Source organism: Astatotilapia calliptera, chromosome 3 (genome assembly GCF_964374335.1).
Source record: "Astatotilapia calliptera chromosome 3, fAstCal68.1, whole genome shotgun sequence".
Classification (NCBI taxonomy): Eukaryota; Metazoa; Chordata; class Actinopteri; order Cichliformes; family Cichlidae; genus Astatotilapia; species Astatotilapia calliptera.
Genome location: NC_137424.1, coordinates 61,254,779 through 61,277,900, shown reverse-complemented (window position 1 = coordinate 61,277,900; position 23,122 = coordinate 61,254,779). Strand labels below are relative to the sequence as shown.

Sequence of the window (23,122 nt, the reverse complement as noted above, 5' to 3'; positions counted from 1 at the left end):
TATAAACTCAACTCGTCGTGTTTGGAGGAAGAAGAATACTGAGTTGCATCCCAAGAACACCATACCTACTGTGAAGCATGTGGGTGGAAACATCATGCTATGGGGCTGTTTTTCTGCCAAGGGGACAGGACGACTGATCCGTGTTAAGGACAGAATGAATGGGGCCATGTATCGTGAGATTTTGAGCCAAAATCTCCTTCCATCAGTGAGAACTTTGAAGATGAAACGAGGCTGGGTCTTCCAACATGACAATGATCCAAAACACACCGCCCGGGCAACAAAGGAGTGGCTCCGTAAGAAGCATTTGAAAGTCCTGGAGTGGCCTAGCCAGTCTCCAGACCTCAACCCCATAGAAAATCTGTGGCGGGAGTTGAAAGTCCGTGTTGCTCGGCGACAGCCCCAAAACATCACTGCTCTCGAGAAGACCTGCATGGAGGAATGGGCCAAAATACCAGCTACTGTGTGTGCAAACCTGGTAAAGACCTATAGTAAACGTTTGACCTCTGTTATTGCCAACAAAGGTTATGTTACAAAGTATTGAGTTGTATTTTTGTTATGACTAAATACTTATTTTCCACCCTGATTTACGAATAAATTCTTTACAAATCCTACCATGTGAATTCATGGATTTTTTTTTTCACATTCTGTCTCTCACAGTTGAAGTGTACCTCTGGTGCAAATTACTGACCTCTGTCATCATTTTAAGTGGGGGAACTTGCACAATCGGTGGCTGACTAAATACTTTTTTGCCCCACTGTACGTGTCTCTCTTCTCCAGGTGTGACAGGGCAGTGTGTAGTGTCAGGGCTATGGCATCATATGGCATCATTCCCATAAAATATTATATGGACACAGGAAAAAAAAGACGTATCTGTATACAGAGCTGTACAAGTCACAAAACATTAACAAAATGCAAAATATGTTAAACTTAAAACACAATGTCCACTCACAGTGTAGACTTTAACATTAGCTTTCTTTTATTCACACTTTCAAACAGGCTCCAAGGAAGCAGACTGTATGAGGACACTGCAGATAGACCCACATCCCAGCACCAGCATGAAGTATACACTGTAAAATCGAATTAGTTCCCAGAATTAAAAAAAAAAATCTAAGTAAACCTTACTTAAGATACCTAAGCACAGAAGGACCTTTACGGTGCCCGTTGTGCATGTGCAGGAGGCCCACAGCATGCTCACACTCTATGTGAGGGCTTCACACAAGCAGGAATTCAGCTAAAAGACATCTTAACTGTTAAAATACTAATGTTAATTTTAAATATTTGGTGGCATACTATTACAGTACCTTGCTCAAATTCAGTGGGCTCTTTAAAATGATTCATTCGCTTACTTAAAAATATTTGTAAAGGCGGACTACACGGCTAGGTGCTTCTTTTTAACCCTACGGTTGTTTTCACCCCCAGAGCACTAAAGTAAGGGGTTACTTTAGTGCTCTTAAATTAACATAAGAAACATTTTTCATTACCGAATTCAGTTCAGTGGGTGGGTCAATGGGTCGTTCAGTGGTCATTGAGTGGGACATTCAGTGGGTCAGAGGCCAAAGAGGGGCTGGGGGGTTCTATTCATTATCTATGGCAGTCACTTTTGACGGCGGGAACACCACAGATGTAACAAAGTTGATTGAAACACTCAAAATTCGACGAAAGAGGTGTTCATCACTTTTATATGTTCATCTGCATAGTGTCGAGGATGTCATAAGGCCTCGAGGCAATCGGATGTAGATAATTATTTGAATGCAGTACAAAAGCGTCACGCTGTCCACATATATTACCATTGTGGACTGAGTTTCCTTTTCCTTTAATTGGTTTTGCATTCCAGGGCTGTCTCATCAGCCTTAATAAAGTTGTTGTTTTTATTTTTATTTTGGGTCCCTTTTGGTTGCAATTTTAGGACATTGTCTTTTAGATCTTCACCTACATCAGCATGCTCGGCTATTAAGCGTTCTTATATTGACCAAATATTATGATCCCATCATGTTTCCTAGCAAACAACTATCAATGGCCTAAAGCACCCATTGTTTAGCACTGTATCTTTGTTATTTCAGAACAACAATATCCAATTTATACCCACATCAATTAATATAATAGTATCTACTATAAATATCAAGTGCATAAGTTTGCCAATAACATGAAAAGACCAAAGAGTACTCTGTTATTACATCATGATTATTTTTTTTCTTTTATATTACTAGAGGCCATCCTTCCATTCGCTTATCCGTTTCAGGGTCGCAGGGGGCGCAGGAGCCTATCCCAGCTGTCATAGAGCGAGAGGCAGGGTACAGCCTGGACAGGTCGCCAGTCTGTCACAGGGCTAACACACAGGGACAGACAACCATTCGCACTCACATTCACTCCTACGGGCAATTTGGATTTGGTTAATCCAAAATAACTAATCAACCTATCCCCATAAACAGCATGTCTTTGGACAGCGGCGGGAAGCCGGAGTACCCGGAGAGAACCCACACAAACACAGGGAGAACAGAAAGCCCCCGGCTTGATGGTGGAATTGAACTCAGGATCTTCTTGCTGTGTGGCAACAGTGCTAACCACCATGCCACCGTGCTGCCTTACTAGAGGCCATTTCCACCATAAATGCATTCATAAAAAGGGTAAAGTGATACATAAAAATTCACCACAATGCAGGGGAATGCCACAAGTCCCATAAAAACAAACAAACAACAAAAAAAGAAAAAAATTGGTGTTGATTAATAACTAGCTCGATCAAACATTCAAAGCTACAATCTTGCTTCATTTAAAATGCTTTTTCTTTGTGTGTTTGGCTGTGTCACTTCCTCATTTTATGATAGATGATGAGATAAAAACCTGTATATAATATATGTGATTTCCCTTCAAAGTTTGTAGCTACAGGCTGATACTAAGAAAGAAGAAGCGGTCATTCTGCATCCCCTCTGCCACACTCTTTCTGAAGTTTTATAACTTTGCTGTATCATCTGTATAACGGTGAAGATGTTTCCTGTGTGTGTGTTTGTTTGTGCTGTGATGATTCTGACCCATGCTGCTGGTGAGTATTGTGAGTACAGTTTTATTTGTAAATGGTGGCAAAAAGTTCATTAAGTGTCCTTTTTTCAGTTCTCCCCAAAGGAGGGAGTGGAACCAATCAAACAGGTCAGTAAGCATACTGCAACATTTTTCCAAAAATGTGCCCCTTAAGTTTTTGTCTAATTATATTATCATCTGCAGTTGCATAACATGATTTGAAATTAATTTCCTCTTTGTTTTCTATTTACATGTAGCCAAATGGCTTAATGATTTAACATCAAAACATGTTATTTCTAAGTCACTTTATTGGGTTAATAAGAAAGAAAGTTATACATGAATAAATAAATAATATTTAGATTATAAGATGTAGATTAGTGTCATAAATTAATGAGAAAAACAAACATAAGAAGGGCAAATTCATGAGAAAAATGAAAAAAACTGTGTAAACTAAATAGTGTAAATTACTGCAGTTCACCTTTCAAGCTGAAAAGAAGTTTGAACACTTGTGATCGCAGACTACAAGATAAATAATTTAGTGTAGTTGCCTTGGCTCTCTGGCTTGGCTTTGAGATCAATGTGAATGGCACTTACCATTCTGGAACATTTAAATTTACAATGATGGACTACAAATAAAATAAAGGCAACTAATGTCTGTCTTAAATTGGCACAAGGAAATCATTCCCCTGCTACACGCATTTTAGATCCTAGATTCTGATGACAATACATTTTTCACATATTTGTTTTTTCTTGTTAACTTTTCATTGTTTCATGTAACTTGGTATTTGTTTTCTCGAGAAAAAAAACAAAACAAAACATTAGCTTAATGTTATTTAATCAGCAGTGTTTTGTGAAATGTTATTTTTTATACACCTCAGCACTGTAATTATGTGCTCTGCCACTTTCTGGTTGAGTAAACACTTGCAGCTGATTTGTTTGGGAGCAACTATAAGGGAAGAGATTTAATGAACTGGCTTCTTGCAAAGGTGGCATTGTATTACTGTATCATACCTGACATCAGTGAGGTCTTTAGATTGAGCCATCCTTTTACAAATGTTTGTAAAGGCAGAGTGCAGCATTGCTGATAGAGATATGGACAAAAATCCAAACATACAGTTTGTATTTAAAAGATACTGAGCTGAGTTGAAAACAGTTCAGGTCATGGTAGTTTAGAGAATTTGAAAAAAGAATGCAACTGGACTTCTTTAAGTCTGTGAAGACATTTCATCTCTCATCCAAGAGGCTTCTTCAGTTCACCTAGACTTCTTCACAAACCTAAAGGGCTCTGCAGTTTTGTTCATTTTTCATACTCTCTTTTATTATTGTAATGGTCACTTTAAACCCACATCTGGGTGTGAATTAAAGCTACAGAGTGTAAATGTTGATCTCTCTCGGAAAAGTGTACAAAAGTGTACAAGTCATAATTTCCCCCAGCCAAAAGTCACCTGGTCAAGAGGTCCTCTGATTGTCCTGGTGGTTGGACTCTGTTGAGTGGTCGCTGTTTCCTCTACATTCCAAGACGCACGACATGGGCTAAAGCAGAGGTAGGTTTATTCCATTTGTATTGTCATCCAAAATGGATTAATCCATATCCTTTTACTGTAACTGAATCCAGATGTTGCTCCCTGCTTTCATCTCCATTGAAGAAAAACTGCTTGGTCATGGGGGCCAACCTTGCATCTGTGCACAGCAGCACAGAGTATCATGGGATTCAGCACCTGATAGTGACTGCCAGTCATGACTACCAAGAAACTTGGATTGGAGGAAGTGATGCACAGGAGGTACTTTGTTTAGCCTGTTTCTATTTATCTATGTCTGAATGAATCAGAAATAGATCCTTCCTGCTGTGCTAATAGAATATACGTAAAGCCGACAACGGGGAGAGTATTTACAATGAAACAAACAATGATAATAGATTAAATCAGAAACAGCATGAAAGACGCCTGAGCTGGAGGTAGGTAGAGAATGCAGAAACAGTAGAGTTGCTAAAGCAGCTTTAATAGTGTATTTGTGAGTTTTAACAAATGAAGTAGATATGATCTGGGCTTGCATCAATGTTAGCTCATCTGCTGGGACAGTGGCTAAGCTTGACTATTTGGTGTGAATAAAATCGGTGCTATGCACGATTTCTCTCATCTAGAACAAGGCCTGGTTATGGACTGATGGAAAGCCTTTCGACTATTCAAACTGGTGCCCAGGAGAGCCCAATAATTTCTGGCGCAACCAGCACTGTCTGCAAATCAATCATAGCGGTAAACCAGAACACAACATTTCACATGGTTAATAAATGTGTAAATTATTTTAAGTGATAACAAGTAAAAGTCAAAAGGATTGTCTCAGGTTTTGATTTGTGTTGTACTTTGCTGATTTTTGCTTTTGGATCTTACAGGTTCCAAGTGCTGGGATGATATAGCATGCAGCAAAAGTCGACCTTCTGTTTGTGTCAAGAAAATGTGAAATTTCTGTCAAAATACACACTGTTTGGTGTGCAGTGGCTTTTGTTTTACATTCTTCATTTGGCTTTACAATTTCTGTTTCATCTTTTGTCTCTAGCATAAAAATTTTGCAACAAAATAAAAAGTCTATGTCATGAATAGTGGCAATCCCAACCCTAGTTCTTAACCCTAGCCTAAACTGTGGAAAAGTAGTTTTTCCATAAAAAGTATTGCTCATCTTTGCCTTTTATCTGTAAACTCTTCTTCCTATGCAATAATAAAACTCTCAAGCATGGCTGTGTGTTGCCTCACTTGTGTTTTAGTGGTGTGTGTGTGTGTGTGTGTGTGTGTGTGTGTGTGTGTGTGTGTGTGTGTGTGTGTGTGTGTGTGTGTGTGTGTGTGCGTAAAGTCACTTGTGTCTACATATAAAATGAAAAACTCAAAATTTGGTTAGGTTTTTTTATATACATTGAAGTAAAACTATGTATCTGCCAGGGGAAACCTTGCATTTGTGCACAACATCAAAGAGTATCATAATATTTAGAATCTGATAATGACTGCTACACATTTATACAATGCAATGCAACCGGGATTGGAGGAACTGATGCACATGAGGTGCGGTCAAAAATGTTTGAGTTAAATATAAAATTATTGCAGGACTGCAGTGGTCCTGCATTAACTGCAGTAACTTATATTTGGTGGTATGAATCGATCAGAGACATACCTGTGCTTCCATGTGCATATTTGGAAAGTCACAGATGGGGGAAAAGGAAATCCATGCAGAACAGAACAGGCATTGGCGACATCGGTCATCTGATCTGCTGCTTGATTTTGTGGCCTGCCTGAAAAAAGCATTGCCCTATCCTAACTTCTAGAATAATGTTTGGGTTTTGAGTGAACATTTAATTTTTGCAAAATTAAATGTTTCAAGCAGCTTCTCCATGATTGTGCTTTTCGATACTCTTCGATACTAATATAATATTCAGTATATTGACCCATTAAGAAAGCACTTATACTATAGAGACAACCAGACTGACTAGCATTAACTGCTCTTAAGGACATTCTGATAAGCTATTCAAACTTCTAGATCTGCCCATTAATTTATTCACAGACATACTCAGTTGCTCCATGTGCTGCATATGTCTGTGCAGCATTTCTTTATGTTGCTCCAACAACAGGGTTCTCTCTTTGACCTACTGGTACCAGTCCTTCAAACAACAAACTGTCATTCTAAAAGTGCTGTATCATCAATTCGCAGACAGTATTAGTAACATTTTGCAGAAGTAACACACCTCAAAACTGAAGCTGATACTGTTTCATAAGAGTTGTTGTTTAATCTTTAACACGTTTTTTTTTAATTTTGGCAGTGTGAACAAACATTCTATGCCTAATCATTACTGAACTCTGCCATTTAGTGACAAAATGGCTCGGAAAACAGCAGTAGTTCTATCTGATGAAATAATGTGCACAAACATTCTTTGAAAGATAAATATTTAAGCAGTTTTGTTAAGCATAAAGCATGATGGCAGCTATTTTGAATCCATACCGCAAAAACATTTTTTTTAAATTACATTTAAAAATCCCTTACATTAAAAAAAGAAAGAACTGAAAAAAACACTAGGGTCTTGATACAATGTAAAAGCATACAAATTTAAAAATTACTCAAGATAGGGTTAGGGAAAATGGGGACGTTTTCTTCTGAAAGAAGAATCACTGAACTGTTTCTATAGCAGGGATTGACAATTGGCTTCCTGAATTAACTTTGTCCATTACATCATTATTGTTTAGTAAATAGTACAAGGGACTGTGGTAATTGGAGGGTGCAGACTAACACTAATACTAAACACACTTTGCATGGCATATTAGTAAAAGACAGACATTTTTCTGGAAGCCTTGTGGTTTACTACCTAGTTGCTGCTTCCGTGTTTTTTTAGAGAAGAGGATTTGTAATGGCAACTCTTCCAAACAAGCCATACTTGTTCAGTCTTTTTATAGGTGTTCTTTCATGTGCTTCGCCATTTTATATGTTAAACTAGGCTTGTAGATGTACCTTTTGGGTTTTTGCTGTTTCTCTGAGCATTGCACTATCTGTGCCGATGCCATGTATAGAGAACTCAGAGTAGCATAATCAGGTGTGGGAACTTGGAGTGGTGACCAGTGACACAGACAGAGAAGGAAAGAGAGAGCAGAGTGAGAAAGAGAGCAAAAGAAGTGAAGGCCTCTTGGCAGGTCAGGCTTACCTATCCTATCACCAAAAAGAAAGAAAGAAATCAATCAATAAAATAAATTCAAGTGGCTTAACATCCTGACTAAAATGAAGAGAAATGTATTTCCACCCCTATGGTTATCAGGATTGCTGTGTAAAATTATTTGCAATATGTGAAAAGTTGCTAATCTGGCTCTTGTAGGCAGAAAAAAAGCATTACACTGCCATCTGTGTGTGAAAGAACAGTCTATTTGATAGTCTGAAAGAAGGTGGAGCTCAACCAGCTGAGTCAAACCCCAGTTCAGAGGAGGTGGCCTTCATCCAATGCTCTGCTGCGACATACAGCTTACATATACAAGACACAAAACACAAACAACAGCACCACCCTCATGTGGTGAGAAACTAAAATGATATTCACATGCTTAACCCTTTAAGACCTACCATAGAACCAAGTCCACCAGAGCTTATATTATATTTTTACATGTTGTAGAGCCATTTTTGGGAGCATTTCAAGTTGCTATACATCAATACAACCACTATAGCCTAAATTTTAATAATATGTATTCATTAAGTGCATAGTAATTACATAAATTGCACAAAAGATCAATAAACTACAAAAAAATTTAAAATCGTTTTTGTTTTTTTTAACATATATTTCTAGTTAGAGAAATTTAAGAGGCTTATCCCTCAAAACTGTAAATACAAAAAAGTTGCACAAAATAGTTTCCCACCACAGGAAATTTATTTTGAGTGTCTTCATAGTTTTATTTTTGAAATACACCAATTTCTATACACTGTAGGAAAAACGAAAATAAATATTATACTGCAAATTTGCAAAAAAGCAGCATATGCATCAAAATAAACTTTTTCCAGCAGTGCAATATGAGTCCTAAGCATTATTAATAGAATTAATATCAGATAGAAACCTTTTGATGACTCAGTAGCCAGAGGTGGGTAGTAAGGAGTTACATTTACTCCATTACATTTACCTGAGTAATTTTTTGAAAAAAAATTACTTTTAATGTACCTTTTTGGCACGATACTTTTTACTTTTACTTGAGTACATTTGTGAAGAAGAAACGGTACTTTTACTCCGCTACATTTGCAAAATTCGACTCGTTACTTTTTAAAAAATAATTAGTTTAACACATTAGATAACATGCCGCCAGTGGAGTTTCCAGTAACTTTTTTACCAATCAGTTTGAAACTGGTCATGCCAGAGCGGCCCAAGCGCAGTGTTGCCAAATTAGCGACTTTGTCGCTATATTTAGCTAGTTTTCAGACCCCTAATAAAAGACGTGAAAGCGCGTATTGCTTTTAGTCTCAACAAGCAGCGGGTGCTGTAACGCAGTCAGTTCTTCTTTTACTCTTTTACTCTTATGCTGTTTTGTGGATCACAAGGTTTAAAACTACTTATAAACACACACACACACAAAGTAACTCCACCAGAGCGCCTATTTCGGGTCACTTTTGCCGGTCCAAGCCCGGGTAAAGGAGCAGGGTTGGAATTGTGACATTAAAAAAAACAACAATTGCTAAAAGAAATTTAATTTGTAGTTCTAAATAAACTCTAAATGCATTTAGGACGTTTTTTACGCACGTTATGTCTCTTCCACGGTGTTATTTCTCTCTCCAACAAATTGGGTTACAATTAGATTAGCATGACCAATTATGCAAATTAGGCGATGACGTCATTTAGCGACTTCTAGCGACTTTTAGGACAACCAATAGCATTTTCCTTACTGAGGAGTTGGCAACACTGCCCAAGCGTTTCAAAGTAGCGGACACATGGAAAGAAGAAATACATGAAGACATGGCAGAGCCAGTCGTCTACGCTAGAGCTGAAGAGGATGAGCACCCCTGTCCTCATATACAAAGAATGTTTCGCTTAAAAGCAGTACAAAAGAACAGCTATGTCTTCAGTGTCGGTGTCTTCAGTGAGAGCCAAAACAAACAAACTTTTCAGCATGAAACGACTCAACTCGTGTAACCTGACAAAATGGTAAGTTTTCTCTAAATATCTTTTTAGCTGTGGTTAGCTGGATGTCAGTCTTATGTTACAGCATAGTGAGACAAGTTTGTGGGTGTTTTGTGCAGCTTCGGCTGTCTTTTTAACTGCTCGCTGGTTAGCTAGTGTGAGCTAGAAGCTCACAGCTAGCCTGGTAATGACGCTGGACTTCCACGCACATATAAACAGCTCGTCTCTACTGCTTTAACAGAAACAGAAGGCAGGCTTTATTATGTGAAACAGCAGCTTGTAAACAGTCTGCATTAAGTTGGGTAAACACTGCGATATTTTTCAGTCGCGTTATTCAGCTCCTGCTCAAACTGTACAATTGAATCTCAGGGGTTAGAAGTTCATAGGTTACGATGCAGGGTCTCACACTGTACGGCCTGATGCTCTGATGCGATTTGAGTGCTCAAACTGTGCGTCCATACTATGAAGCTTATCATACAAAATCTGTCTCTCGTCCTCCACCTCTGTCTTTCATACACACACCACCACCATCAACTTTGCAAAATTACTAATGAAAAACATTGAGCAGGCAGCTGTGATTGAGCAGCAATGTCCATCCAACTCTTTTCATGATTGTTGTAAGTCGTGATAATTTTGTGAGGCCACATTGAAAAGCCTCAGATATGGAAGCGTAGAGCTGCCACCCAGGCAAAAGAAAAACAGAGCTATATCACGTTAAAATGTGAAAAGTATATTAATAGAACAATAAAGTTTACATTATTGTATTTTGCACAACTCTGTTGCTTGTGAAGCTCGCACACAAGAATTTCACTCACATGTGCTGTACCAATGTACCTGTACATGTGATGTGACAATAAAAGTGATTTGATTTGAAATATTTCACGTTATTACGTGACATAGCTCTATTTTTCTTTTGCCTGGGTGGCAGCTCTACGCTTCCGTACTCGGATGAGCTTGCCAGTTGTGCCTCCAGGGGCGAAAGGATTTCAAACAGATTTGATTTTCTTGCAACCATACGATTGATGTTTGGGAGCTGGGGCCTGTTCTTCGTACCGCGCTAAGTGAGTTAGCTGGATGAGATTGTTGACGATTTCGCGTGATCCTGGATCGTTCGGTTCCCCGAAGCCCATCCGGGACTTGCTGTCATAGCAACAGAGCCGTAAGCGTAAACCTGCTGGGGAGCAGGTTTACTTTATGTAAACAGGATTAGATCGCGGCCACGCAGGTATGCCCGCGTCATTCATACGAAAGCAACAGCGATATTCCACCACTGTTTCACCATAAATAAATAACATCAATGTAACTAAAGACAATGCAGCACTTGATCCATTTATTGATTTCACACAGATAGATACAGGTCATTTCCTTAAAAAGGGAAATGTACTATTAACATTCTATTACATGTATGTGATTATTACAGATGTAATTCATATTTCAGAGTAGTAATTGCAAATTACTTTGTGTAATCAAGATGAGAGACCACGGCTATAAAAGCGAAGGTGGATTTGGGAAGCCTGTCGCAGCCATGTCCTGTCCGTATACGCGAGCCACCCATTGCGGAAGGTGCAAGATTGATAAGGAGAGTTTTCAGAATTCAGCGTATATTGCAGGACAGACAGGATCCTTTAGCTCAGCGCGACAGTGTGCTCATAGAGAGATATCGATTTTCCCGTGAGGATATTATTTACTTAACCAACTTGTTGACGAGGGGGTGCAGGACCACCACCTGTCTTTTTTTTGCTCTGCCCTTTTCTTGGTTGCTGTTATAAACAAACAGATTATTTCAGGGTCTCTTTCCAAGAGACGAAAAGCAATATAAGTGATAAATATTACCATTCTGTAGAATATTCTTATATTTCACTTTTACTTGTTCCCATGTTCTAGTGGGTCCTGTTGTGGCTCTAATGTGAAAGGGGATATAATATAACATATTATAATATAATATAATGTAATATAATATTGGATAATATAGTGTAATATAATAAATCTACCCTACCGCCTACTGGTGTTGGCCAGAGGGGCCGATGGCGCGATATGGCAGCCTGGCTTCTGTCAGTCTGCCCCAGGGCAGCTGTGGCTACAACTGTAGCTGCCTCCACCAGTGTGTGAATGTGAGAGTGACTGAATAGTGGCATTGTAAAGCGCTTTGGGTGCCTTGAAAAGCGCTATATAAACCCACTCCATTATTATTGTTATTATTAAATTACTTACGAGTTTAATTTGTCAGCAACTTTCTGCCAGCCCTCTCTCCTTGCTTTTGCAGCCTTTGCAGTGTTCCCTTGCGTTCTGATTAAACTCTGAAACTCCTGAAATCCCTCAATCAAGAGTTCTTGCTCTGCTGCCGAAAAATACCGAGCCGAGCGCGCTCCGTCGACATTTTCGCCGACCAATCAGAGGGTTGCCGATCAATGTTTCCACTATCGATGCGTAGCCCCTTTTACGACACCCAGTGATGTCACATTACTGCGTCCAGCTGTACTAATCGTCAACAGCAGGTGTGTTCGGGGAACCGGATTAGCGCGCTCACGGTTAGCGCAATGGTTTGGTCTTGGATGTTTCATTTGATCTTGGATGTAGTAAGCGACGTACGAAGCACAGGGCCCTGGTCATGAGGTGTTAATCACTTTTTGTTACTCCATGTATACAACACGAGGATCGACACACAATTAAGAAACAATCCCCAAAACGGTTGCGCGACCGAAAATCGGCTCAAAATGGGCCAAAAATTGCACAGTGTATGCCCAGCGTTTGGAGGCTAGCTTCATCTAACTCCCTGCCCTGTGGTTGGAAGGGGTGTGTTTCATCTTTTTGCAGCCACACAGACTGAGGTGTTTGCCTTCTCAGGACAGCCATGGATAGATTAGAGGCTACATCCCAGCTCCAGTCACGGCTTCTATCACTGTCTTTCTCGTCTTTTCCCAGACTAACCGCCAAATATTGCAAGGAGGATCTATTGGCAAGCACTAGGGATGGGTATCGTTTAAGTTTTATCCAATACCAGTGCCAAACCGGCACTTTTTTGAAATGGTGCCGGTGCTTTAACGGTGCTCGAACCGGTGCTTAAAGAATGAAGAACACAAACTTTGTCCAAAAACCTCTCATGTTTAGTTGTTTTTTTGTAAAAAGATAACAATGTTAACCTTTTCTGCAGCTATAGGGCATATATGGTATCACTCTTTTCTGGAAACATTGCTTAAACCAGACCTTCCCAAAGTGTGGGGCCCGCCCCCTGGGGGGTGGGGGGGGGGGGCGCAGAGCCATTGCAGGGGGGGCGCGGTATGTAAAGGGGGGGGGGACAAAACGCTTGGACACTGCTAGCACGGGGCGCCCACAGAAACGCAAAGCAAGAGATGAAGCATCGCTGAATGTGTTTCCAAACCAACTTCATTCTAAGCCAAAGAAAATATGGTGAAGCATATCTTCCCTTTGGGTTCACCTGCACAAGTGCCAAGGATTTGCTTACTCTGTATGCTCAAATGTGACCCGTTATGGCCACTAGAAAAAAAGCGGAGGCCCAAAAAACAGGTGGGGGTCCTCCACCACCACCACCACTCACAGAGGCTGAGCAGTTGGCTTCCACATTTGTGATAATGTTGGCAGCATCACATATGATCTTCACAGTGCAGAGAACACAAATTAGCAGCCATTACTATAATGAAATAATTTGTTAGTTTGAAATGCTACAGGGAGCTATGTACCTGTACATTAATGCTGTGGAAAGACTTCCTGTTCACATAGTCTCCTTCATTTACTGAAGGAGCAATGATTGGAATGTGAGTGCCATCTATACAGCCAATCACGCCTGGGAACCGTGAGAATAAATGTAAAATTTAAGTAGTAGTTCAAGTATCACCACATCATGAATTAAGTTTTGTTCATCCTGATACCTGCAATTTTGTGGCATCCCTCTTTGATAAATCTTGTGGGTCTATGACCGGGGAACACCACAAACGCGTACAGGAGACGTTTCAGTGCAACTGTAACATTCCTGACTGCCCGACAGACGGTAGCCTTGGAAACGAGCTCAGCGTCACCAATATTATACAGAAAGCTCCTGTTTGCAAAAAACCGAAGTGCAATACAAATAATATGTACAGAACTGAGAGAATGTCCGCGATGTGTCACATGAGCAATATTAGGCCTGAGGATGTTATTCAAATAAATTATAGATTGTGCTGAAAAACGGTAACGTTCACACAGAAAATCATCAGGAAATGATAAAATGTCCGAACGCGCTCTAATCACTCTCTCCCGGCGGAGAGCTCTGCGGAGAATTTGGGCTTCAACATCTACTGGCTCTTCAAGGAAGGGACACGCCATGTCTGACACTTCCTACAGTCAGGTTTCCGACAAAGAGGCGGAGAAAGTCAGGGATAGTTGAAGTAACCCTGCTAGGGGGCAGGTTAGCTTCACGGAGTGTGTCGTCATAGTAACTCACTCAGAATTAATCTAAACTCGCTTTGTGAAACCGAAAACCCAGAGTTTTCGTTAACTCAGGGTATACTTACTCAGAGTTTGCACTAAACCGGCTTCCTGAAATAGGGCCCTGGTCCCTGTCTAGTGTTGGTCTAGTCAACCCTGTCTCTGTTTCCTCTCTTTCCAAATCAGGCATGTCTCTGCCTGAAGTCTGTGTCTGTGCAAGTTTAATATCTGTGTTTCCTTTTTAACTTAAACTAAGCATTATGAGTGTTCAAATTGATTTGTCTGCTTTAATCATTTAGTATTTTTCCTGTAATACTACATATAATACAATACAAAGAGATATTGTGAGCCTTCATTTCCATTTTCTCTAAGAGAGTGATTAAGAGCTTTTACTTAGGACTCAAATTGCACTGCTGGAAATAGTTTATTTTGATGCATATGCTGCTTTTTTGCAAATTTGCATTATAATATTTATTGTCATTTTTCCTATAGAATATAAAAATTGGTGTATTTCAAAAATAAAAAAAATATGAAGACACTCAAAATAAATTTCCTGTGGTGGGAAACTATTTTGTGCAACTTTTTTGTATTTACAGTTTTGAGGGATAAGCCTCTTAAAGTTCTCTAACTACAAATATATGTTAAAAAAATAAAAAGGATTTTCAATTTTTTTGGTAGTTTATTGCACTGTATGTAATTACTATACACGTAATGCATACATATTATTGAAATTTGGGCTATAATGGTTGTATTGATGTATATCAACTTGAAATGCTCCCAGAAATAGCACTACAGCATGTAAAAATATAATATAAGCTCTGGCGGACTTGGTTCTATGGTAGGTCTTAAAGGGTTAATGTAACATAAGTCAAGGGTTTATGATGTCATTAGTGTGCGCCACTGCCCTCTCTGTGGCTGTGTCCCAATTAAGAGACCGCACGCTTGAAGTACGCGTACTATGTACGGTGCATACTATAAGTACGAGAAGTGCAGAAGTGAGAGGCTTGTGAAATGGGACAGTCTAGCCTTCGTCGTGCTGTTCAGGTTGCCTAGCAACCATGATACTAACCGCGAGAAACGTTTCATACAGCTTTGTGTGACAGAAATGAAGGAGAAAAAATGTTTTGTTGGTTGTTCATTTTTGTCATGACATCACTTTGATTAGTTCAGTATCTGAGGCTGAGACCACAGGACTGTAATACATGATTGTTGGGCTTCATTTCTGTGCTGAACAGTCATTTCATTCATTTCATCTCACTGTGGTATATTACAGGATATATTACAGCAGTGAGCTTGAACTCTGGTTCAAAGATTCAAGTTGCACTTGTTTATATTTCCTATCACCTTAAATCTTCACTCAAAGACAGGTATCTTTGACAGTGTATATACAGATGTATTATATATAAGAGACAAATATTGTTCGTTTAATATGTTGGGATTACATTTGCCTCAATGCTTACATATATGTGTAAAAAGAAAATGTACGAGCTGTGAAAACTGTTTCTGATAGAATGAAGAGTAGACTGATATATTAGCTGCTAAATGGGTCAAACTGGGCAGAAAGTATACAAACACATAACATCCTTATAGAATATGATGTAACACTATAGATCAACTTACCTCAGAATATATAAAGCATATAAACAATTACAGCAATATGACACAACAAACACAGCAGTGCTACTAATCCAAAATACTCAAAGCTTCATAGAACTGAAACAAACATTTATTTTTAGCTCCATTCTGCTGCTGATACATACTTTAGGTTTCTGAATATTAAACTTGTTGCTGCCTTTCATAGTGTGTAACTTGAAGGCCCTGAGTACTTTCTACCACACTGAAAACACTGGGATGATAAAATTATTTGAACATTACCTAATAAGACTGATTCAGGACAGACAATTAGTTATGTTAAACTTAAAAAAAAAAAATATGTTAAACTTTTCTAGCAGTCCTTCACGAACAGGGAACAGTCTGTCTATTCTCTCCATCTGTCAGCTGCTGCTGGCCCTTCCTCCTCCTCTTCCTCACACACTGCTGAGTTTGTCCTGGTGGATCATCAGGGGTGCAAAGCCTCACAGATGATGTGCAGCAGTGGGTCCCTCAGTCTGTCCTCACTCTGGACCCTTGCACTTGTCACACATGCGGTCTCTTAATTGGGACACAGCCTGTGACTTATGGGAGCAACATGCTTGCATGCAAATACATGGAGAGAGACGGACTCCTCCAGAAACCCTTTGCAATGTTACGGGTTGTATGAACACTGTCTGTCATGTTTGATAAGCAGCAGCTGTTCAACCGGGCCTTGTATGGTTGATGAAGAGAATACGCATTAAAGGATACGCTGTGGAATTCCCAGTACTAGTGTGATCGTGTATCCTTCCTACTATCCTGCTAAGGTTTCTACCGCCTCTTCTCAACCATTGAACACAACCCAACATTACAAGTGGCAAGAGGGACTCTCCCACAGATAATTTCATACACCTTAATGAGCAACATTTTATGCTTCCATCATAGCTAAATGAGCCCTCGTTAATTTGGTCATATTTGATTCATGTCCTGAGATTCATCTATTCAACAAAAGATGCAAAACCAAAAAATGTTCTAGATGTAGTAATCTCTAAATAATTTGTCAAACAGAGCAATCTCAGCCTCATTTCAAATAATAAGTTTAAAAGACATTATCGAGCATTTTTAAGTAGAAATAACCAGTGTTGGGATTAACGCCTTATTAAGTAACGCGTTACAGTAACTACGTTATTATTGTGGTAACGAGCACGGTAACTAGTTATTATGCCAAAATCAGGAACGTGTTAATCGTTACTGGATTTAGATAGGGTCGTTACTCGTTACTTCGGTGGTGGCTATCGCGGAGCTTCAGAGATTCAGTACCATTAGCAAGTGGTGGAGGCCAACAGGTGGATGAGGGAAAGGGGAGGCAGGAGGAAGAGAGACCTGAGGCGGCCGCCGGTCCGAGTGTCAGGTGAACTGAACTTCAGGTAAGATGTTATGACCTGCAGTCTATCTGGGTCAGATCTATACCAAGTTTAGGTGGAGTTTATTTTCGTTATGCTGACTTTTTCGTACAGCGTATTAGCTAGCATGACGGAGTGTCACGGCCTGGGGGTTCAGCTGGTCACTGATCAGCTGTCTCTCCCTCTTTCTCTCTAGTCCTCTCTCTCTCACCAGGGCTGAACTCATTATGAGTTCAAAGCTGGAGTTATTCTGTCTTTGCTGCACAGCTGCCTCTTCGTCTCTCATTCTCTCTGCCTCTCTCTCCTGTTGCTACTTCAATCATGAAACTTATCAATGATCAGCTGATCGGCTTTTCACTTGTTTGTTTATTGCCCACTTTGCGCCAGAAAGAAGAAACCAGCGGAGGTCGCGCTAAAATACAGCAGCATGTTTAAGCTTGATCAGCTGTTGTTGATATTATTTCTAGTGTCAGCTGATGTTTGCTGGAGCCGCAGCTGTAAAAGCTGCTGGTCATGATGTCGGTTTGGATATGTGGTGAGAGGGAAACATGTAGATGAAACCAGGAGATGTCCTTACTGAATCATCAGAGCTGAACAGGTGACGGAGAAACAGGTTTACCTTTTAGGTGACATGAATGAGTTGAAGGGAAGTTATGAACTGTTTCTGAGAAACAAATGACACCAGGATCATTTTTTTATGTAGCTCACAGCTGGTAACTGTGCAGGGGCAGGTCTAGCAAAGTTTTGCCAGTGGGCCAGGTAGGGCATTAACAGGGAGAGGTGGGCACAAAGAAATAATTTTCTTTCTTTCTGCAAAAGTTGATTCTGTTCATCTGGACGTAGCGTTTTGTGGGAGAAACGTTTTGTCACTTATCCAAGTGATTTCTTCAGTCTCAGCTAACTGAAGGAACAATGGGCTGGGAGGTCAGTTCCTTAATCTTAGTTATGCAAATTCTCATGACCATTGATCAACAACCACTGACCAAAATCCACTGATACACCCATTGATCATTGGGCTTTGGTCATTCGTGGGATTTCTCTCGTGGAAATCTGCACATTATTTTTTCCTTTCTATTGGTAGGTGACACAGTGCACTTGTGGCAAGTAAGCAAGCTAGGAGACTGGCAATCTTGCTGGGTATCCAGTTACGGAAGCAACACATTAACAAGAGAATTCCGAGTAAAACCAAAGTTACTTTCCCTAGTAACTAGTTATTTGGAAAGTAACGAGTAACTTAAAGTAACTGAGTTATTTTTGATAGAAGTAACTAGTAATGTAATTAAGTTACTAATTTAAAGTAACTTACCCAACACTGGAAATAACTTTATCTTTCTTCATCACAAGCTAGCTGTTGTTGACTGTAAAAAGGCCTTTAATCAGTAGGTACAGTTCTAGAATAAGCCAGTAAAGTATAATTATCAAAAATAACCCAGTGATTTTTAGAGTGTTGGAATTCACTTTTTGCTTACCATGTTTTATTTCATAGTAGAGGTGAAATCAGTGATATCTGATCAGGTCACAGTCTAGTTGAAAATGGCAGTTTCAGAAGAATAATGTGGCTTCTTCTGAAGCGTATCTTCTACACAAACAATTGGGTAAAATCTTGGCCCAATATTTGATCAAAGCTAGTGAACCTATGACCCAATAGAATTATTCAAGCTAGGGAGTTAATTAAAGAACCCAGCACATCGCCAACCCAACTCTTGAGTCACGACTTTTAAACCAACATTTAAACTAATAACCTACGGCTTTTACCCAGAAGTTGTTATAAAAGTAACCTAGCATGGTTTTATTATGTATTTGCAGAGGTTTTGTGAAAAAAAGTTCAGTTTGTGTTTAGAGGTTTGTGAAAAGGGTGCAAGGTTGTATCTTAACAATTACACTGCAGATTTCTCCCACAATTCCACCCAGTGCTTCTCTGATGACTCTGCAATAGTCGGCCTCATCACTGATGGGGACGACAAGGAGTACAGAGGACTGACTCAAGACTTTGTGGACTGGTGCCAGCTGAACTACCTCCAGATCAATGCCAGTAAAACCAAGGAGCTGGTGGTAGACTTCCGCAGGCACAAGCATTCTCCACTGCAACCACTGAACATCCAGGGTATGGACATTGAGGCTGTGGACAGCTACAGGTACCTTGGTGTTCATCTGAACAACAGACTGGACTGGACTCATAACTCAGACGCCCTCTACAGGAAAGGGCAGAGCAGGCTGTACCTGCTGCGGAGACTCAGGTCGTTTGGGGTGGAGGGCCCACTCCTGAAGACCTTCTATGACTCTGTGGTGGCTTCTGCTATCTTTTATGGTGTGGTCTGCTGGGGCGGCAGCATCTCTGCTGGGGACAGGAAGAGACTGAACAAGCTGATCCGAAGGGCCAGCTCTGTTCTAGGATGCCCTCTGGACCCAGTGGAGGTGGTGAGTGACAGGAGAATGGCGGCTAAGCTGTCATCCCTGTTGGACAACGTCTCCCACCCCATGCAGCAGACTGTGACAGCACTGAGCAACTCCTTCAGTGGGAGACTGCGGCACCCACGGTGTGGGACGGAGAGATTTCGCAGGTCTTTCCTCCCCACTGCTGTCAGACTCCACAACAAAGACTTTAACTGAACAAACACACACATCCACACATGTGCAATAACACTAAGTGCAATAATCTTTTCTGGCATCGTTGTATTTTTACTCAGTTGTATATAGCATTCATATTCTATTTTTATCTTATTGTATATTTTTATTCTATTTTATTCTACTGTATATAGTATATTATTTTATTCTATTCTGTACAGCTGTATTTATTCTTATTGTATTCTAATTTTTGCGTCATAACTTTTGCACTGTCCACTTCCTGCTGTGACAAAACAAATTTCCCACGTGTGGGACTAATAAAGGTTATCTTATCTTATCTTATCTTATCTTATTATGACAATGTACAAAAGCTTTAGCAAAATATTTGGTTATTTCTGAAATTTAGCACTATTAGGTGAAATTAAAATTTTGGGACGAGGGAAGCAAAGGAGGGGAGACTTATTTAAAGAGAGACCTCATCGTGTGTGTGTGTGTGTGTGTGTGTGTGTGTGTGTGTGTGTGTGTGTGTGTGTGTGTGTGTGTGTGTGTGTGTGTCTAATTGCATGCTCATGTGTGCTCATGCCATCAAAAGCAAGAATTAGATGGAGGACACAGAAGCAAACAGATTAAAAAGATTAAAGTAATTTCAAGAGAAATTGGTGTAGTTTCAAGCAGATTTATACGTGGGTTAATCTGTCAGTCAATTAATCTAATCAGTGAGTGTTTAAAAACTGAACTGAAAGCAACACAGATACTCACAGACCAGTTTGATTCAATGCTTAATAGTTTAATGATGCAGAAGAGAAAAAAAGCTTTGTTTTTAAGTTTTTGCTAAAAGCATTCTTTCCATTACACATTTCAATTGCTCCTTTTAAAAGACACAATCACACTATTTTGTGTCACTTGTCACTTCATTCCTTATGCATCGTTACAGCAAAAGAAAAAGGTAAAGATGTGAAAACAGATATTTTGAGTGATATATGAGAAGATTTCTTTCTTTTTCAGATAACCTGCCTTCATCTCAGCGCAGGAATCATCACTTACTCTTAATGCAGACAGAAGGGAATCGGTCCTGGCAAGACTGATCATTCATACACAGATCTCCTGTAAGCACCAAAAATTAACTTTAACCGAAATTTTTGTTGCATGGACACAAAAATATAGAATATATGAGAAAAATGTTTTGGTTTTTTTTTTGGTTTTATGTATAATGACAATAGCACTTGTATATATTATTTACAATTTTATACCTGGAAAATTCATTTCCATGCATTGCTCATTGCCCCCCATGTTGTTAGGCTCCCCCCGACACCAGTTTGTGTATTGGAAACGTGTTCCATCGATCCAAAACCAATAACCCTCCTACAGAACAGAAAAAAGTTAAAAATAAGAAATCGTTTTTTAACTAAACTACATTTTAACATTATACATCGACTACCAAGTTTGGACACACATTCATTGGTTTGTCTTTACTTTCACTACTACCGACATTGTAGATAGAAACTGAAGACATCAAATATATGAAACAAGATATATGGAATTATATGGCAATGAAAAAAAGATAAGAGCGAAACATAAGTAAAATATCCAGTGGATAGATTTATGTTTTAACTGGCAGACTGGCATACCTGTTGACCATCAGAACCACCAATCCATGTTCGTCCATTAGCTCTACTCCCATCAGATATCACCCTCTGAATCAGCTGGTATTCCCCAAGGCTCTGTACAGATGCAAGGTTTGCACTCATGGTCTGACAGTTTCTCTACAGTAAACAAAAAGACAGAAGAGTTACAGAAGATTTATAAAACAACCTTCATGATTACACCACCACAAACATACAAATAATAATAAAACATACCAAGAAATATTTACATTGAGTGACAAAATTATTGATTTTAATTATCTGACCTTTTATTAATAGCTTACAATTCAACAAGTAATAAAAAGTAACGTTTTTAAAAAATTATTATATTGAAAGGACTAATGATTAATACATTTACAATCATTTATCATTCAGAATTATTTCATGCAGTTAATGTTGGTGGCTTAAACCATTTACTGCAATAATTAGCATTATTTTTATAAATTAAAAAAATAATATTTGCTATTATAAGCTTGGATGCATATTTCACAGTACATATAAGAACTGGTTTTTATCGAAGCAAAAATTGACAGGTGATTTATCCATGGCATAAATTGTAGGAACGTGAAACTGGAGACTTTAGTTTGTTTGCTTCTTTGTTTGTATTTCTTGTTTACTAATATATTGTTACTGTTTACTTGTTAAAAAGTAAAGCCATATATGACATACATACATATTAGAACAAATGATAGCATTATTAAAATTCAATAAATGATAACATTAACAATGATCAATACATACTATTATAATTTTAGACAAATTTTAACAGTACATTGGCTTTGATAACATTTTAATAATTGTCAATATAAAAATGTTTAATATAATATTAAAAAACTATTATTATAAGGTCTTATCCAAATATTAAAGAAACACAGTCACAGTAACCGGTGAGTCCTGATGTTATTACCTGAGCATCACCCCAGGGTAAGGGTGTAGAAACATAGAAGTAACATTTCTTGTTGTACTCAGTCCAATCACAGGGACATGATGAGGACTTCTTGAGAACATAGCACTCATCTGAAGACAAAGCAAACATATTGTGTGACAAAATGCTGACCCAATTCCCCCTTTACTGGAATAATTATAATTATGGTCATTAACTTGTGTTTTATTGACAATAGTTTTACTTTTCAACAAATTTCAACTGGAAAATGTGTCATTTTCTTCCTTTAGATTTCTATTTTTAAAAACATGTATTTAAAAATAGATCTTATTATTTGGACAGCTGTATATAGCCCATTGACATGCACAACATTCAGTATGATATTAGTAACATACTTTTATACTTACCCTGAGCAGCGATCAGAGCCATCATTGCACAGAGAAGTGCAGATGCAGTCAGCAGCTTCATGATGATATTTAGTGTCTCTGTAAGAAACACATTAACAAAAGTGATTAGCAGTTTGATAAAGAAAGGATAGAAGATCCTCAGCATATTTGTAACATACCTGTCTGTAGAATGTCTTCTCTTTCAAGTGTCAGCCTGTAGCTTCACCCCTCAAGTAGAGATGAGCACTTATATACACTTTCTTATATTTACATTTCAATACCAGGAAGAGATGCACTAAAAATGCTTAAGTATGTTTTGATTCCATGCTTCACTACCCCTGTCTTTACCAACCTTACGCAATTCTCTCCACCCAGCTTGAATTTCATGGATGTTTAATTTCATTTATTGACTGCTGGTCAACAAGGATGTCACGCTCCTGGGTCTTTGGCCCAGTGTAAATGTGTCTGGACTGTTGATTCTGGGTAGTTTAATGTTCTATGGTTAAGGTTCTGTTCCTCGTTTTGGTTTACAGTTGTGATCCCTCTGTTTATATTTGTTTTCTTAGGTCTTCTTAGTTTTGTTTTCTTGTCTGTAGGTTTCTGTTATCATGGAGCAC

General features: G+C 39.0%; 2 protein-coding genes across 2 annotated transcripts; one reads left to right on the top strand and one right to left on the bottom strand.

Annotated features, from left to right (window-relative positions):
- Window positions 1-2,873: 2,873 nt before the first annotated feature.
- Window positions 2,874-5,742, top strand: LOC113019013 (ladderlectin-like). The gene is made up of 6 exons (XM_080299633.1): window positions 2,874-3,037; window positions 3,106-3,141; window positions 4,447-4,556; window positions 4,659-4,793; window positions 5,153-5,264; window positions 5,402-5,742. Exons 1-6 carry the CDS (start codon window positions 2,983-2,985, stop codon window positions 5,467-5,469), a joined length of 516 nt encoding a protein of 171 aa, XP_080155759.1. The 5' UTR covers window positions 2,874-2,982; the 3' UTR covers window positions 5,470-5,742.
- Window positions 5,743-20,355: 14,613 nt separating this feature from the next.
- Window positions 20,356-22,759, bottom strand: LOC113017870 (ladderlectin-like). The gene is made up of 6 exons (XM_026160976.2): window positions 22,685-22,759; window positions 22,527-22,604; window positions 22,144-22,253; window positions 21,222-21,356; window positions 20,844-20,955; window positions 20,356-20,697 (listed from the first exon to the last, which is right to left on the bottom strand). The coding sequence occupies exons 2-6, from the start codon at window positions 22,585-22,587 to the stop codon at window positions 20,630-20,632; spliced, it is 486 nt and encodes a 161-aa protein (XP_026016761.1). The 5' UTR covers window positions 22,588-22,604; window positions 22,685-22,759; the 3' UTR covers window positions 20,356-20,629.
- Window positions 22,760-23,122: the final 363 nt, after the last annotated feature.